The sequence below is a fragment of the Pelecanus crispus genome, chromosome 2 (genome assembly GCF_030463565.1).
Source record: "Pelecanus crispus isolate bPelCri1 chromosome 2, bPelCri1.pri, whole genome shotgun sequence".
NCBI classification, from domain to species: Eukaryota; Metazoa; Chordata; class Aves; order Pelecaniformes; family Pelecanidae; genus Pelecanus; species Pelecanus crispus.
In genome coordinates this window covers 176,000,499-176,018,401 of record NC_134644.1, presented here as the reverse complement: position 1 = coordinate 176,018,401, position 17,903 = coordinate 176,000,499, and the positions used below count along the sequence as shown (strand labels likewise).

The following is a 17,903-nucleotide window of genomic DNA, read 5'->3' as shown; positions in this document are numbered from 1 at the left end:
AGCTGTTGAGAACTAAATTAAAAACAAGCAATGGAAAAAGGAACATGAAGGAAAAATCCTGCCCTGGCAGAAGAGCAGCCTGCTGGGTGTGAGCTGAAGATTTTCTGGCTCTGATGTTATTTCTTCTTCTGTTCAGGCGGTTTTTCAGTTACCAAGGGAATGGACACTTGCAAGGCAGAGATGGTAGGGTACCGATCAGAGGAGTCAAGCACTTTACTGCCTTCTTAATAAACACCTCTCCACCCAGTTTAGTGCTAACTAGAGAGAGCGCCAAATAAGAGAAGTTTGCAAGCCCCAGTGACTGACAGCAGCATTAAGAGCAGACAGGACAGGTGACCTGCAACGCTCTGGCGTACTCCGGCAGATCCCCTTCCCCAAAGGGATTCCAAGACAGTGAGCAACACTTCATTAAGTGAGGATGAAGAAAGGATGTATTTTTTAAAATATTAAATACGATGACTTTTGAACCATAACTAAAACACTAGGTTCATACAGATATGATTAACCTTGGTATGAATATATATAGATATGAATACATAGCTATCAGATAGATATGAATCACGTATTTATATATATGAATATTTGTATCTGTATATGTGTGTCTATATAGAGATACAATTTCATTTTGATATAAGAAAAAATGTTTACAGTGAGAATAATCGTTCACTGGAGCAAACTCCCCAGGGACATGGTAGAGTCCCCATCAGTGGAGGTTTTCAAGATGCGAATGGTCAGGGTGCTAGATAATCTCATCTAGGCTCCTTTTCCCACAAAAGGTCACACCTTTCCAGGTCCCTTCCCACCTGGGCTGGTTTATGATTCTATGATTAGTTCTTTCATTAATGAATTCCAGAAATAAGGATTTAAGCAGCTAGTACTTCCTCCTCATCATGATGGGCACCCAGGTTTGCCACCGGCATGGAAACGCCAACAGCAAAAGAGGGGATCCTGAAAGGAACTGGGCTGGCTAAACCATGGGATGCAACAGGACAGAGCCCCTCTGGAAATTAAAACATTCAACTTCTTAGATAAACGACAACAAAATGAGTATTGGACAAAGCTACTGAGCATTCAACCATTCCCAAAACTGGAAACAGGACAAAAACCTAGACATGGAAGTCCTGCGGATTCAGCTGGAATGAGTGTCACTGAAACACATTGTATTTCTTCCTCTCTTCAGCAGTAAAGAATTTTTATTCCTATTCTAATTGATTCTTTTTGTGTGGTAAAATCATTGGTATAGTCATTCACTTTGCATCATTCTGACTACAAAATTTCACTTAGAAACTCCTCTCAGCCCAGCAACTCCTTATTGTTCTAAAGGTCCATTTTAGCCCATCATTTAATACACAATTAAAAGACTGAAAGGACTGGAGAATTTACAACTCTTCTAAAATTTGTTTCAACTTTGTGCTGCTAAGGGCAGACAGCACAGTAGGAGAGCATTTGTCCAAGGCGACAGCGAGATAAATGGAAAATTCTTGCACTAAACCTGGCATCGTTCATTTTAAAACATAGAAGCAGAGAGATCTTTAAGTACACCAACAGTCTGGAGGACAAAACTCACTGAGGGCCTTGATGTTGAATGCAGGAACAAAAACTAGGTAGCTAAAGAGAATTCCCATCCATGAACAGAAACTACCACATTTGAAGTGGAAGAAAAGCTATGGGATTTTGTGAACTGAAGTCTGAATAAACTCTGCCATGTTATCCGCAGTCAACAAACCTGAATTCAAATAGAACAGGTGAATGAAAAGGCAGCGAGAAAGACAGGGAATGGAAATCTATCTTACAAGAGAACACTAGAAGAACTTGGTTTCTTTAATCTTGCAAAATGAAGCCTAGAAGGAGTTGTGACTGATGTCCATAAAAATATACCAAGGACAAGCAGACAAAGGGCCAGACAGCGGGAAAGGGATTTTTCAAGATAAAATATAATGAAAACAATGAATCAACAAATGCAAGTTCAGCTTGCAAGTAAGTTTTCTAGTCATTCAAGAAGTAGAAATCTGGAGAAGTTTTTGGTTTCTCCCAGTAGGAGGAACCTGAGAGTGTGCACACACATTGAGTAACAGGAGGAAACAATCTATATTTAATTAAAAGTTTGACTGACTTATGAAACAGAGTATAGTATCTGGTTGCTAGTGGGTGTAGGAGACTTGACTTCAGGATTTCTTCCAAATAATCTGTGTTACCTTCACTGTAAATTTAGCTTGTTGCTCCTGAATTGAGCACAGCACTTTTTTGGCTAAAGCGTATCTTCCATAAATGGCATCCTATCCCAATCTTGCCTCCTTTCAGTTCCCGGATCCAAGCTGGTGATTGTCTTCCATCGCAAGGTCTTGAAACTATTCTAGGAGTTACCTTACTTCACAGAAAGACACAGTCAGAAAATACTACTGAGCTTGCAAATAGGGACCAGTTTTTAAAGGCATGCAAATGCTTAAGCCCCATTAATTTCTACAGGGATTATTTTAATGCCCAAATTTTTTGTATAATCCTCATCCTAAGCAGCTAGACCCATATCTGTTATATACATTGCATTTTCCTATTTCAAAAGCGAAAATCAGATTTGCAGTAGAGTGTTTTGTTTAAACACAGTATCTTTTCTCTCTGTTAAAAACACTCCTCTTGCTTTCTCTTCTTTCTATTTGAGAAAGCAAACCAGATGATTGTGTCACACTCAGAGCAGGAAAAGGAAACTCTGCAGATAGTTCTGCATTTTTTGCGAGAAATCATTCCACAGTTTGCTATTTGGTCCTTAAGAAAGCTCCAGATCAGACAAAATTTGCAGTTGACACAGTGTGATGTATTATGATGAACAAGCAGCTATCACACAAGTAATCTCTGTCACTTGGTAGGTGAATCATGTTCAAACTGTGCCTTAATAGGCCTGAATGCGAAGTCGTACATCTACAAGAAGAGATTATAATCCCTACCTCCAAACTGTTGGAGGGTCACAGCGTAAGGAAGAATACTAAAGGCCCTTCAGCCCAGTAGGAAAAGGTCATAAAAACATTCCTATGGCAATAAATTAAAAGCCAGACAAATTCAAATGGAAAATATGGCATATTTTTCCTTGCTCAATGGGAACTTTAGTAATTTAAAAAATTACATGAGAGAAAGCAGAGTGTTGTATCTTTTTGTAACTTTGAGAGGACTCTCTTCTGTCAAAAAGTATATTCTAGTCAAGCCAGCTGAGCAAATACAGATGACATGATCTTTCTTGTAGTATATAAGAGAGGTTTATTAATCTTTTCAGGGTTTAAAATTTACAGGTCACACTGCGGGAAAATCGAATTTGCTACATAAGAATTCTAAGCCTGACAACGTCCTGATGAGTACATGGTCTCACCCACTGAACAATAAAACCAGACCAAGGCGCAGAGGTCCCAGTGCAAAGGCAGCATTGCAGCAGCATCACCGAGACGAAGAGGACTGCTCACGAGAGCCAGGCATCCCGATGCGATGCACCGAGTGGGCCAACCTCTCCGAAGGTGACCCCCTAACGCTGGATGCTTCAGGACCAAGCTGCGCTGTCACAGGCTGCCTCTGGCGAACAGTACTGTGGTGCCAAGCACGAGACCCGTGCTCAAACACAAACGGTAGTGTTTCGGAGCTATTTCCACAGGACAAGACTCCTTTTAAGGAGAAGACTTGACTTTATTCTGACTCCAGAGCAACAGGATATGACAGCCGAGCAGAAGCAGCTGACAGGATCTTTTCCACCCTCTGGCAAGGAAGTCAAGGCACTTTGAACATCTAAGATCAGCCTAGCTTTTTCCTAGGGAGGGAAATTAGCAGCATATCCTTTCTAGGTAGCCTTGTGCAGCTGGAAGAAAGCATCACAGGAGAAGCAAAAACTTATAAAGTGCTTCAGTCAGCACAAGTTTTGCCAGTGCAGAGCCCTTCATGACTCCTGTATTTTCAGGTGCTCTACGGAAGATGTGTTAAGCCTGGGCAAACACAGAAGGATGACCTCAGCCATTACTGCACACAAAGAAGCATCTGTCAAACAGAATTTGGGACCCTCTTTCCACTACTATCTTCAATTTGCACAGCAGCTCTTTCTGGACTATTTCTTCAAAAATTATCTGAAAAGAAACAGACCTCAGGTGCAACCTCGTACCTTCAAATAGCAGCTTGATATGCTTCTTTTATCTTCCAAAAGCCTCCCTACAACCCAGATACAGCCATTTCTGCAGTGCAGATGGAGACTGAGACAAAACACTGGGAACAGAGTCAGCAATGGAATCCAGATATCCAGTATCAGATATCACATGCTTTAACAAAATTATTTCTTTCACTGTAGTAGAGCCCCATTGGCACTAACAGCTAAAGGAGCTCTGAAGTACCAGCTGCATACATAGCTCCTACACCCTGATGCTGGGGTGCTGACAGAAGTTAGGCAGGTATCTCCAGCTCTACTCCGGCAAGCTTAGTCTTCAGCTCAGGATTATGGTCTAGGCTTAAAGAACACACAATCCGTAGTTCCTTCTCTCTAAAAGCTGTATAAAATTATGCAAGGAATGCGATAGCAGCATTATGAACTTAAACTGTGCTGCTCAAGGGGCACCAGGCTCTCCACTGCAATGGTCTTGCTCAGTTTCATCAGCCCACTGGTTTAGCTACAACAGGCTTTTCTCAAGGATATGAAATCACCCCTGGAAACAGGAGGTAGATGCTTTCTGGGATCAGTCACTTCCCAAGCTAGTTCTCTGCTCACATGCTAAGCAGTCTTTAAGGCCCTGAATATTTCTCCTGTTGTCCTCCACCTGTTCACTGGGAGGCACAGGCTTTACACAGCTGACGTGCTAGGAAAGATGGCAAGGGCAGCCCTCTCAGCACGAGTGAGGTGTCCCAACTGCACAGTGCCTGAGTTCAGCTCTCATGTACGCTGCTCTCAGCCTGAGTGCCACAATTTGCTTTCACTGATGTTTCTGGAAACTGAATCTTCCACGTGAGCTGCAGTCCTGGTAGGTAGCCAGCATGATTCCACTACAATGACGGAGAATCACTGACTGGAGAGGTCAGCAGCCACCCACTGAGCTGAGCACTCCCCCAGAGCTGTAGGACAATCAACTGCTTCCCAAAGCTGGTCTGCCCTGGGGTGACTTCAGCTACCACCGCCCATCTGGTGGATCTCTAGTATGCTTGTCCTTGGGAGCTGCACTACCACGTTGCTCTTTACAGTGAGGAAACAGATCTGCACAAAGGAGACTGCGCTGCAGGGACACCAGAGCAAACGTGGGGCCCTCTAACCAGCTACCCCAGAGAAGATCTAGGCACTTCCATCAGATCCAGGTGGAGCACGGTAGGAGCCAAGGACCAGGCAGGCAGACTGTTTCCTGATACAAGACTGAGGTTTCCTGAGCCACTGCACCTTGAGGAGCAAGAAAACTCTGTAAATGGAACATGACATCTAACAGCTGGAAAGAAGGACCAAGAGCAATGATTTCCCACATGAGGGATCAGGAAGCACCTGGCTATACTCAGTTTTGCCTCTGAGTGACAGAAGAGCTACGCAAAAGAGAAACACAAGAAGTATTAATATGTTTTTCAGTGATCTAGAGCCAAGATGGACAAATCTTCAGGACACACTAACAGTGGACCACATCTGAGCCAGCTCATGTTTCACCTGAAGTGGAAAGGATTTGTCACCTCCCTCCCAGAAAGTCTTACTCCAAAACCAAGAAAGAAAAGCCTCCATTGCACACCTGAGGGAGTAGCAAAGAGCCAAGTTCAGAGACAACCAGGCCAGCACTCTCATGTGACACACGGGCCTGGTACCATTGTGCTGTCCTAAGGGAAGAAACCTTCATACAAGCCGTTAGTATTGACAACAGTTTCTGCCTCTTGCCAGTGGCACTCTGCTTCCAGCAGCTCCTTGGAAACACTGCCTGCAGGAAGCCTGCTGACCCAAAGGATCAGACAAGCCTACTGAAAACCTGGGAACAAATTCAGGAAGTTAATCACAGTCAGAGGATGAGCTAAGGCAGTAAGACACAGGACTTCAAACTTTGGCACAGAACACCATACACGTGCCTGGGGCTTTATGGACCCCCTAGTGCCACCTGCCCCTTTCTGACATCCCAAAGTGCTGCACGTGAAGACTTGAGGGGATTCTGTAGGGGGGGCTACATGAGATGCATGAATCATTAGCTCCAGTCTACCTTTCTCATGCAATGGCACAGTGTCCCCAGTTAGATCCTCCTCCCTCTTCCAAAGGGTCATACCCAGCACTCAGCAGATTCCTGAGGCCTCTACTCCTTCAGGGTTACCCACCACTCCCAGAAGTATGCATTTATTTTCCTTTCACCTTCTCTTTCCTCAGTGCACAGCAAATAGGAACTGAACTTCACACCTCAGCCCCCTTTGTTGATTTGGGTTTTTTGTTTGGGTTTTTTTTTTTTTTTTTTTACATTTCTTCCATCTCACTCCTGATCTGCAGCAGCCATTCTCACCTCAGGTATGGAAAAGTAGGGAAAGGAGGTGAAAGCAGGGGAGGAAACAATCAATGTGTGTGTGTGATCAGTCAGGTCCAGAAGCCACTTGACCCAGAGAGATCAGAGTTTCCCCTACAACAATGGGTGAGCCTGGGAAGCAAATCAAGCAGACTGAATGATTTCTGGCAGAGAGAGAACAGTAGGAGTGGTACAGACCTCTTCCTCCTCAATGCGAGCAGGTTCAATCAGCAGATTATTGGCTTGATCAAACGACACCCCCTGTTAGGACAGGAACCAGCAAAGAGGCATGCGGATTAGTGGAGCATAAACCAAACCCACCACCACTACCACCACCACCCAACACACAAACGCACACCACTCTGATAGGTCTGGCCACACGGCACCAGAGCAGACCCCACTCACACGACTCCTGATTACCACCTACCAGCAAGTACCAGCGACAGGGCTGCTCCCGGGGCTCACAACATGCAGAGTGTCAGTGCTCTTTGGCTCAGCTAACTGGAAGCTGCATCTTTAAGGCCACATTTTGTCTGTGCTGGCACTCTGAGGCTGTGACCACCAAGCTCACAAGCTGAACGCTATTAGCCGATTTCACCCCCTCTGTACCAAGTCATTCAGTGAAGAAGGAAGGATTAAACAACACAGGAGAAAAGCACAAAGGGACCTCTGGTGCCACCCAGCTGCTGCACAGGAATGAAGTGATCCTGAATCAAACTGCATTGGTCCCTCCTGCCAAGGGAAGAGCCTCCAGTGGAACAGTGCATCCTGCCAGACACCCAGGGATCCTGCTCCCAAATGCAGGAAACCTTATAATTTCTCTTGAAAACCAACTGCCTTTGCAAAAAACCCTCTGGTTTAAGGATGCAGCCTCCTGCACACTCTGTCCTACCTCCTTCTTCAATGCATGTATGCAGCACCTCTTGAAACTCCACTCACAGGGTCACTGCTCCTCACATTCTCACTTCTGGAAGATGGCTCAGGAGGCAAGCTAATAAACCTGCCTCCATGAAGCAGGCATCCAACCCAGCCCCATGAAAAGGAAAACTGTGATTTCCAGGCAGAAGGCTTAGCCAATAACAAAGGTAACTTTCCGATAGGTACACCAAACCTGTGGTCTCAATGCCTGTGTAGACTTCACGGCTTTGCCAATGGGTCAGTGCATCCTCAGCTTTGAGTCCCTGACTAAAATAAGCTTTTTGGATGAGGGCATTTCCCAAGTATGGCAGGTATTGGATGAAGGGGACTCAAGATGGCTTCACACATTCTTAAAAGCAGCAGCAACTCCTTTTCATTCTGAAGAACTTCACAAACAGTAGGGAAACTACATGCCTCATCCCTAGGGATGAGCTGTATCAGCTCAGATACAGCAAGGCAAGCATCTGCTGAGAGAAAGGCTCCAAAGCAAACTTGAGTGCAAGAACCTTCCCCTGAGCAATCTGAACTCCAGCGTGGGGTGGAAATGATCCCAACAACCTGGAGTGTGTGTGGTAACAGCAAGAACAGATTTTACTCCAGCATCTTCCACCAGTTCAGAGACCCACATTCTCACCCATGAGATTTGTTGGTGTCAGACTATGATGGAGATTCAGCCACATCCTAACCCCTGCCTGCCAAACACACCTCACAAAATCATCACACCAACTTCAGTAAGAACTGGTCTAACCTCATGCATTGTCCCTCATCAGTATATTCCTATTCCACTGTGAGGATCTTCCTCAAGCAAGAATCTCTGTGTGTCCCCAACCAAACATGCTGATTCAGCTGAGTAGAGCCAAGGACCTCCTATCTCATCAGCCCCCAGCACAACCAGAAAGGCCCATCGCAGCCCCATGGCAATGGCAGAACTCGAGAGCACAAGTTCCCCTAAATCCCAGTGCACACTTCATCAGACTGCATGTGCGCTGGGGCAGGCACAGGGTGGAACCAACGGGAAGGGCACACTCCTGTCTGCTCTCACTACCCACTCCTCTCCAGGAAGCACTGTGCCAGAAAGACAAGTGTAAGCAGCCTGAACATAAGCCTGAGATTAGATCCATCCAGGGATAAAGCTCCTCCTGTTGCAAATGAGGTGCAACAACCAGCAAGCAAGGAGGCGATTGAAAGGAATGGAAGAACCTGTCAGTGATGGGACAAAAGAACTGTTCTTGCAGCACAGAACACAACATCACACATAATGGGGAGGGTAAAAGAATCTGGATGCAGCACAAGGAGTCAGACATAAGCAACATGGCACAGCTCTTGGACAATCATATGAGCCCCAGAAAGAACTTCAGCTCTCCCACCCTCAGCATGTCTCTCCTGAAGTGCTGGAGCTTCTTGCCAATGTTTTCATTGGTACCACATCAACCTGGTTGGTAGTTCAAAGCAGCAGAAGGGAGGTCGGGCACCCCTCTGACCTTCCCCCCTCCCCACAAGACCTTACCTTCACTGATGGCTGAGCAGATAAAGCTCCATTCTTTCTGTCATCCTCATCCCACACTTCCTCCTGGTCCTCAGGCTCTGTGTTGTTATTGCAGCCTCCTAACTCCTCTTCCTCTTTGGGGACTCCATCACTGTTCAGCCCCTGCAGGAGTGCCACCACTGCCTCCGGCTTGGGCAGTTTAGTTATCTTAAAATGTTTCTTATAATGGGGTGTGTCCTTGCGGATAAGCCTCTGTTTCTCCACTGGGAATGGTCGCTCTTCATCTTCATCCTCATCCTCACTCCGTATTAGCGTGTCCTCAGCAAAGTGTACAGTGGGCTACAATGGCAAAGCCCCAGAAAGGTTGTGAACCTCAGGTAACAGCCATATCTGGAGGCAGTGCAGAAACCTGCTGTCCACCCCCACCCCCACCCCGCCAACACAAGCAAAGCCAGCATTGCTGCTTTTGTGCTAAACAAGATGCAGGAATACACATTAAAATTTCACCATACTTGCCTTTTTCCGTAGCAACTCCTTGACCCAGACACATCTTCTGTCAGCTCCAGGATCTGAGGGCACTCAAACCTGTAACCCTGATTTTCCCATAGTCCCTGCGTGGCTCCTACACCGTCCTTCCTAGTCTGCCACGGACCCAGCTCCCACAGGCTGCCTGACTGTCTACATGCACTCGGCTTCCATGGCCTGTATTTGCCTCCAGTGATGCCCAAATCACACTCTGTACATCCATTTACCATTTTCTCTGAAACTTCCGAGTCCTTCCACTTTTTATCATGACCCTGCTGCAGTTCCTAGGCTCCTACCTCATTGTATTCCACTTCCACATCTTCTTCCTCTTGGTCAGCAGCTTCCTTATGCTCCTCTTCAGCTCTCGGCTTTGCCTCCTTCTCCAGCTCCTGCATCTCAGGCACCTGCCCATTTGGCCAGCTCCTCTCTCCCTCCTCTCCCTGCTCCTCTCCTCTGAAGTCAGCAGAGGCAGTGCTGTTGGAAAGGTGGGAGTCCTCACTGCGATTTGACATGGCGCTCAGCCTCTTCTCCTGAGAAGATGATTGTAAAAGTTAAGATGGAAACCAAAGCAGCAGATGGAGCAATGTAGTGTGACTGGTGTGAGGTGGGGTATGATCCACGACCAACAGAACCAGCTTTTTCTTCAGGCTGCCCGCTGCTTTCCCTGCCAAGCCTGCTGCATCTCACCTAGGTCCACCCCTGTTCCACCATTTGTGTAGGCATTTATTCTTAGTATCACACCTGGGCAGCAAGATGCCTCCTCCGAGCATTCCGTTCCCATCATTCTTTACTGGGAATATCAGAGCCTTCTTTTGATCTCCCCGTGTTATGACAAAAGTAGTACCAATGCACACAATTCCCCTTATACCGTTCTCTGTCTCCTGGTTGCATCTCTTGCTTTATCTCAGTGGCCCTAGCTGACACCACAAGGCAGATTCCAACCCTTGGAATCCAGGCAATCCATGCTCAGTCCCTTCCAATCTTTCCCAAAAGTTAAGTTCTTTCTGCCCAGCTTACACACACTGCCTCTGCATTCCCCAAGTCTGCTCCATGTTCTCTATGGTTATCCATTTCTTACTGAACAGCACTCACTTCTGAGTTGGGAGAATTCAGGTCCGTGTCAGGCTTTGCAGCATATGCCTCATTGCGCCGAACTTCAATCACTTTCTTCATAACCTTCAGTTCACTGGGATGAGGGGTTGCTCTGCGCTGTAAGCCCTACCAAAGAAAAACACTCAGAGCGGGAGATTCAACAGTCAGAGCAGCATGTGTGATGCCTCAAGACTGAGCCAAGCCTTCACAAACTCTTCTTCTTACCCGTCTCTCAGCTCCAGACTCCTCTTCATCATCTACTTTGGGTTCATCCAGGAACTGAATCACACTGACTCTGTTCAGATTGGTGTCTGTCCAGCTCTCATCCACACTGTTCTGCAAAAGATTCTCTGGGGAGAAAGATAACGCCGTGGGAGCTACTGAAGAGCAGGGTTGTAGGCTTGGATGAAAGACAGTTCTCAACCTATTAGGGCACTTCTGTTGTATCTGCCCATGGTATCAAACAACAGAGGCCTTGAGGACAAAGGACGTAGCCTCCAGACCTTGTCACCTCTTCTACGCCTCCCACCAGATCTATAGCAGCCTCTACAAAAGGACCTGAACGGTTCAGCTCTAACACTCCTTACCCAAGAACTAAGGAAAAAGGTAGGATTAAGGCAGGAATCAGAATTATTGACACAAGAACATCATCATGACAGGAAGCAAACCTTACAGACAGTGAACTACTTGGTCAATAGATCAAAGCAGAAGACTTGAAGACTAGGCTGCAGCTTCTTTACCACCTGGCAGAGAAGCAATTTCTCAGTGTTAACAATCTGTCTTGGAAAGTTGTCACCGGCCATTCAGGAGCCTAGGTCTGCTACAGGTATCCCAGTAATGAAGAACAGACTAACCAGGCAGAGAGGAAGGTTCAAGGCCTCTTCCCTACAGCACTCTCCAGAGTACACGGTACTGCAGTCAGTGTTCAAAATGCAGTCTCTTACCTAGGCTAGGAGAGGGCTGCTGGGGAAGCAGGTAACAAGTGAGAACTTTTTCTCCTGTCTTTTCATCATCCTCTGTTTGGAATTTCAGCATGGGCTGGGACTGATTTTCTGCCAGCCACAGGGCTTTCAGGTTAAGATTTGTCAAAGCAAACGGCAAGTTCTGCAGTCTGCAAAAGAAAAGAAGAACTGCTGGTTGAACTTACTTGGTGATGAAAGAACTTCAACTCAGCTCCAGACTGCCTCACCTGCGTTGGAGAAGGACAGAGCCAAGCCACTGCAGGATCCCTCACTCTTATACACGCCGAAGCAGCTGGTTCGTGCTGCATATGGCTCTGCCACAGCCACAGACTGGACGCCAGTAACCCACCCTCATCCATTTTTAGCAGAGGACAACTCCCATCAACAATGTGAAATGGTGAACTTTTTTTAAGAGGTGTTTGAAGGCAGAAAAATTAGGCCTGCACGGACCAGTATACGGAGAGTGCTCCAAACAGAAGTTCTGGTCAGCTTCCAACCGCTACCAAAAATACCAGCCTCAGCTAACAGAACTGCAGCTAAAATCTGCAGAATCTGTCAGAACAGATCACAGATATTTGCACACTGTGGAGTTGTGCACATCACAAACAAGGCTTTGGCACCAATCACCTGAGGACTGATGACACAAAACTACAGAATCTGCAGGAAGGAAGACAGTGGACCAGGGATTTCCCCTGATCTTTATTTCACACATGGCAAAATGCCCCCACTCTTCTGCATCAGTTCTGCCCTGTGTTCAAGTAACACAGAGGAGGGCTTAACAGGCAAAGCTTGAGACACACACACCGCCTCTTTCCAGAGCCCTAAGCAGCCAGTCTGGGCTTCTCCAAACTGCGGATCCTGGGATCAGCACAGATCCAGTATTTCCCAAAACACACCAGGGCCCAGCCCATGCTGCTCCTTCACAGCAGCCTCCTTCAGAACATCCCTGCAAGCCTGTTTACCCTTCCTGCTGCTGACCTGTTCCCGGCTACATCCAGGACATGAAGCTCAGTGGTGTTGGCAAGCTCCGGTGGCAGGAGGGCCAGGCGATTGTCTCGCAAGGACAGCACGTTCAGATTGGCGCAGCCTCCAATCTCAGCTGGAAGGGATGTTAGCCGGTTCCGATCCACGTTCAGGTTTGTCAGCTTGGCCAGCTTGCCAAGGGACTTTGGTAAGGCCTAGGAAGGAGATGATTCCATAGTTGCAAAAGATAAGAGCAGTAGAATAAAGGTCTAAGGCATAAAGCCCTTTATCTGGGGGAAAAAAGCTGCCTTCTGTGCCAACAGACAGATTTGTGATAAAGTTCTCACTACAGTTTTGGGACAGAGTTCCCTTCAGGCTCACACAGTTACATGCCAACTCTTCACCTCAGCACAGCACGCTCAGAACACCACTGGTCAAGATTTTTCTCCTGTTCATCTGCCCATTCCCAATACTTGTGTTTTAGCAATCAAATCATAAGCAGTTTGGAGCAGGGCCATTTTAAATTACACTACTCCATGGCCCCTCACCAAATGCAGCTTTAGATGTAGTCCTGCTCCCATCAGATTGGATGGGCTTCAGGACTGGCTATCCTAGAGCCAGTGTCCTAGCTATCTTAGAGAGTTTCTCAGAAGAAAAAACCAAACCAAAAAACAGTGAAAGCAAGCAGCTTCCACCAGGGTCTTCTCAAGAGCCTGTGAGCTAGGTGAAACTCTGTGCATCAAAGCAGCTGAAGGGAGAGCAGCTGGAGCATGCTCAGGAATCTGGCTCAGAGGCCGTAAGACAGAACAAGATCCCTAGCATGTGGCTAAACTGAACAGCACGGGAGAGGCAGGGTGGCTGCTGGTGTACTTACTGTCAGCATGTTCTCTGTCAAGATGAGTTCTGACAGATTTTCACAGTCCCCAATTGACTCTGTCACCTCTGTCAGCCGATTCTGGTCCACCTTGAGGATGGAGAGCTGCTTCAGCTGACCTGGCCAGGGCAACAAGCTAGGTGTGAACCATGCCACAGAGATACTGATGCTGTTCTATGTTCATCTGGCTGAAATGCCTCCCATCAGAGATTACGTACTCTAACAATACAGGCACCACCTTTCTTCCCCATCAGGCTTGTTCACACGTTGCACCCATGCATGATGCAGATCAAGAATGTGAACTTGTCCTGTAGAGTTCCGCTCATCAGTATCGTCTATTGCTTCTGCACTCAACTATTGTGACCATGTCCATCAAGCCCTAACACCTTGTTAGAATCACAGAATCGTTTAGGTTGGAAAAGACCTTTAAGATCATCAAGTCCAACTATTAAACCTAACACTGCCAAGTACACCACTAAACCAATTAAGGGTACATCCACTCTTGCTTGAAGCCCCCCCACCAGGAACACTGCCTGGGCAGTGAAGTCCTGCACTGCTCCCCATCCTGCAATACTCACCAATCCCATCTGGAATGCATTCCAACAGGTTCTGTGAAAGGAGCAAGTCCGTCAGCGCTACTAGCCCACTGACCTCGTTGGGCAACTGCTCCAGCTTGTTCTCTGACACATCCAGGCAGACTAAGCGGCGGAGATTGCCCAGCTCCTAGGATCAGAAAGGAGACATCATGGCTCGAGGGAGCAGCTGAGGAAGGGAGCAAAGTGGTGAATCAGTGGCCCTGAACAGGTACTCACTGGAGGCAGGGCTGAGAGCTGGTTCCGGTCTAACCAAAGCTCACGCAGGTTTGGTAGCGCTCCCAGAGTATCTGGCTGTAACAGAGCAGGACAGTAAAAGCATCAGTCCCTTCCACAGGGTAGAAGCTGATCTAGGATGCTACAAATCACACCACACCTCTGCAAAGCTAGACATTGTTACTGCTTTCACACCTCCTAGAACCATTCACCAAATGGTTTATGAAGCTAACGTGTTGGTGTGCCACAATATAGCAGCACATACGTTTGGAAATGTCTGGGAAGGCATACTGGCTGCAGAAGGTCCCAACAGGAAACATGGAAGACAACAGCAAGGACTTCCCTGGTAACAGGCAAGACAAGAACTAAACTGGGTTTTGGAAATTCTAGCCTTATGGAAGAAATGAGTCTTTCTCCTCTTCCTCCTCTCAGTCATGAAAACAAACATTTGTATGACACTGGCCAACTCAACGTGATGTAGCAGCACCATCAGCAATGGTAGACATTTGTTCATAGCATCACTCCACAAACACCACACACACTGATTAGCATTTGGGTTTGGAGTTAATGCACCACTGGAGTGTGGTTCAAGTGTCAGACAACTGTCCTCACAAGTAAGCTGCAGCCTTGTGCACAGCAAGCTGCACGAACTCCTTTACCTCCCAATTCAGATGGGTTTCTGCCAAAAAGTATTCCAGAACATTAAGAGCAGCATTCAGTAACAGCTTAATCCATAGCTGCAAAATTAAAGAATATCACTGGATGTCCCTGAATGTCAAGACAAGCTGAATTTCAAGACTGTGCACTGGCTCTCAGCATGCTTATGCTCAGAGCCCTCCATGGAGGCACCCCAGTCCAGAGGGCACATACCCCATGCTTGGCTGACTTCACTGCCAGGAACAACATGGAATCATCCTGCACTTTGCAGTAGAGAAATCAAATCAGAAGGAGAAAGGCAGAAAGTTGGCCTAGCAGAAGTCAAAAACAACAGCTGAGGGCAGTGCAACACAGAAGAGAAAGGAAGCACCACAGAGTCTCATTGGAAAGGAAAGGTCCTTAGGCAGCTAGATAGCAAGAATTAACATCCCAAAGTGCTTGGAAAGAGCTGAGCAAGTAAGTTGTGCATGAGGACAGTAGGAAGCAAGACACAAGGGCCAACACATGAAGAGAACATTATGCTGGGAACAGTGACTACACCATGGTGGGCAGATCAGAATCTTCCCAAACAGCTTGTGGGTCTATTTCTTTGCATTTCAGATGAAAACCCACTTGTTTCCACAGAGGTACAGGGTTCTGCCCCTACCAACCACCCATATTCCCTCCCCACCATCCCTCACCTACCAGTACTTCCAGGTCATTGCCACCAAGATCCAACTGTTCTAACTTGACAAGGAAGGAGAGTGAACTGCAAGATACAGGGAGTAGAGAGGGGAAGAGAGAAAAAAAAAAAGAAAGAAAGAAAGAATGGAAGGTTAGCATCTGGGACACACATCTCACAAATTACATAATTTTTAATAACTGCTAAAACAGGTGGGGCAATCCTGACCTTTTTCATAGTCCCTCTGAGCCAAGTAACTTAGGGGAGTTGGTACCCTTCCCCAGGCCAGACCATCTGCACCAGGGAATTGGGTTCAGTAGCACCAGCAGTCCCAAAGCGGCCGGTTCCCACTCTGTCACCAATTTGCCTTCTCCCCCTCCCACCATGAAATACTCTTTGAGCAAAAACATGACAGACGACACGCCACACCTTCACATTGCTGCCCACTTCTGTAGCAAGGATGGGGACCTGGGCACAGACTAACAGATAACAGGAGACAGTCAGCAGAGGACAATACATATTTAGGGGGCAAGGGAAGCATAGCTGCAGGGAGAGGCAGGAATGACAAATTCAACAGCCTCAGTTTCCCCAAATGAAATGCCCATGCTGCTCAAGAGAAAGGGAAAGACACTGGCACGATGTCTCAGAAGAGGTCAAGACGTACAGACAAGAAGCACACTAGGCACAATACTGCGAGAAGCCTGCGCAGGAACCAATGCCTGTCAACACTGGTGGTCCAAGGACGTGCCCTGAGTATCCAAACACATTATGACCTGGTGATATAAAAGCCTGCAGTCTGCAACCCCACAAAACCAGGATTCAGTTCTTCTGACATGGCTCAGGTGTTCAAGCGTCCTCAGCTCTCAGCCCTACCCCATCAACTCCAGCCCCCACTTCCCCAAACAGGGGTTGCTGTCTCTCACTTTACACCAGGGCAGAACTGCCATCTCAGCCCTGCCACTTCCCCAGTAGGGAGGGTCCTCAGTTCTTTTTATTCTCTTCATAAGGAATCGTCCTAATACAGAAATCACTGTATTTCTCTGGAAATAGAGCTATACATTTCAATGCCATCCAAGCTAAGGAAGTTGGGGGCTGCAAATCTGTGAGAAAGCAATAAAAGAGATCTGTCTTGCCGGGGCCAGGCTATAAAAATATTTGGGCTACACAGGAAAAGCAAGTTCTTACCTTATGCAGTGGTGGATTTTGAGATATTATATTAACTCAAGCAAAGGTTTATCAACAGGATCATCAAAAGGATTCTGTCGTATAGCAGTCTCTTATTATGACTGCACATCTGCTCTTTGACTTCTCTGAAGGGTGAAGCAGCCCTGACTGTCCCTTCGCACCTTCACAGTTTAAATTCCCAAAATAGAGACAAGTGAGCTGTGGAATCCACGTTGATATATGAGGTCTTGCAAATTACCTCAGTATAGATCACCCTCCACTATCCCATGGGAATATATCAACAAGAGCTACCCTTCCCAAATTATTGGCAAGCTGTGTCCCATCTGCGTGGGAGAGATGAGGAGTGATAATCAGCTGTACAAGATGAACTGTTTCAGAACTCAGACTAATCAATTAAGTTTTGACAAGTAAAGGTCATTGCAAGATGGATCTTTTAAGGAGCTCAACAACATCAAAAATCAAAAGGACACTGATGCATTATACAGTCACAAATTCACAGTATTGAAGCCCATCTACCTGCTGGGCTCAGTAACCTTGAAAACTGAAAGCATCATCCAGTTCAGTAAGTCATTCTACTCTTTGGCAAGATCACTTGGACTTGTTAGAGCCATTCTTCAGCCCAATTTGCAACCAAACTAAGTACAAGAGCTTTGACCTGGGTAGAGTATCTGACAGTACCAGTGAAGTTTCTTTGGCCATTGATTTCAATCTCATATCTGACTGATACATCTGATGAAAATTGCCTTGGCCTTCAAGATCCTCTTTCTACTTTTGGAAATCATCCAAAAGTACAATTTGGGGAATTAGGGAAAAATGAAAAGAAGCAGGAGTTGCACTGCAGAACGAGTATCAACCCCAGACTTATCTTTCAGAGAAAAAACCCCAAAACTCATAGGATGCTACAAGTATCTTGCTGGATGGCATACAAATCTAACATAGGGAAACAAGGGAGCACTGGGCATGAGAGCTCTCCCCAGAAACCATATGGGTTTGGTCACAGACTGAATTCTCAAACTCCAGATACTTGCTGGTTCCTAGATGGTGAAAAGCCATTGGGACCATTCTTCACTGCAGTTTGAAAGCCCAACTTTGGATGTAGCTATTGCACCTCTTCGTTTATATGGTGTATCACAGTGATGGTACCTGTCTGTATGAACACAAAGAACACATGGAACAGACAGCAGTGGGTCCCAACACCAGGACCCAAACTTCTCCTGCTTGCCTGTTCTCGGCCTTGCATAAGGAGCTTTGGCTCTCACGTTCTCCCTTGTGGCTATATTCCACGTGGGGCCATCACAGCTGGTCTT

At 46.6% G+C, this 17,903-nt stretch overlaps 1 protein-coding gene across 3 annotated transcripts in view; it reads right to left on the bottom strand.

The window, feature by feature from the left end:
- The window catches only part of SCRIB (scribble planar cell polarity protein), a 113,970-nt gene that overhangs the window by 71,305 nt on the left and 24,762 nt on the right, over positions 1-17,903 (bottom strand). For all 3 annotated transcript variants that reach the window (XM_075704909.1, XM_075704908.1, XM_075704910.1), the window contains exons 6-16: positions 15,435-15,498; positions 14,097-14,171; positions 13,863-14,007; positions 13,285-13,403; positions 12,426-12,625; positions 11,430-11,596; positions 10,711-10,835; positions 10,486-10,611; positions 9,690-9,923; positions 8,890-9,207; positions 6,663-6,725 (exon numbers count right to left, since the gene is read on the bottom strand). In XM_075704909.1, coding sequence (XP_075561024.1) covers positions 6,663-6,725; positions 8,890-9,207; positions 9,690-9,923; positions 10,486-10,611; positions 10,711-10,835; positions 11,430-11,596; positions 12,426-12,625; positions 13,285-13,403; positions 13,863-14,007; positions 14,097-14,171; positions 15,435-15,498 — 1,636 coding nt within the window. The remainder of the gene's footprint in view (positions 1-6,662; positions 6,726-8,889; positions 9,208-9,689; positions 9,924-10,485; positions 10,612-10,710; positions 10,836-11,429; positions 11,597-12,425; positions 12,626-13,284; positions 13,404-13,862; positions 14,008-14,096; positions 14,172-15,434; positions 15,499-17,903) is intronic.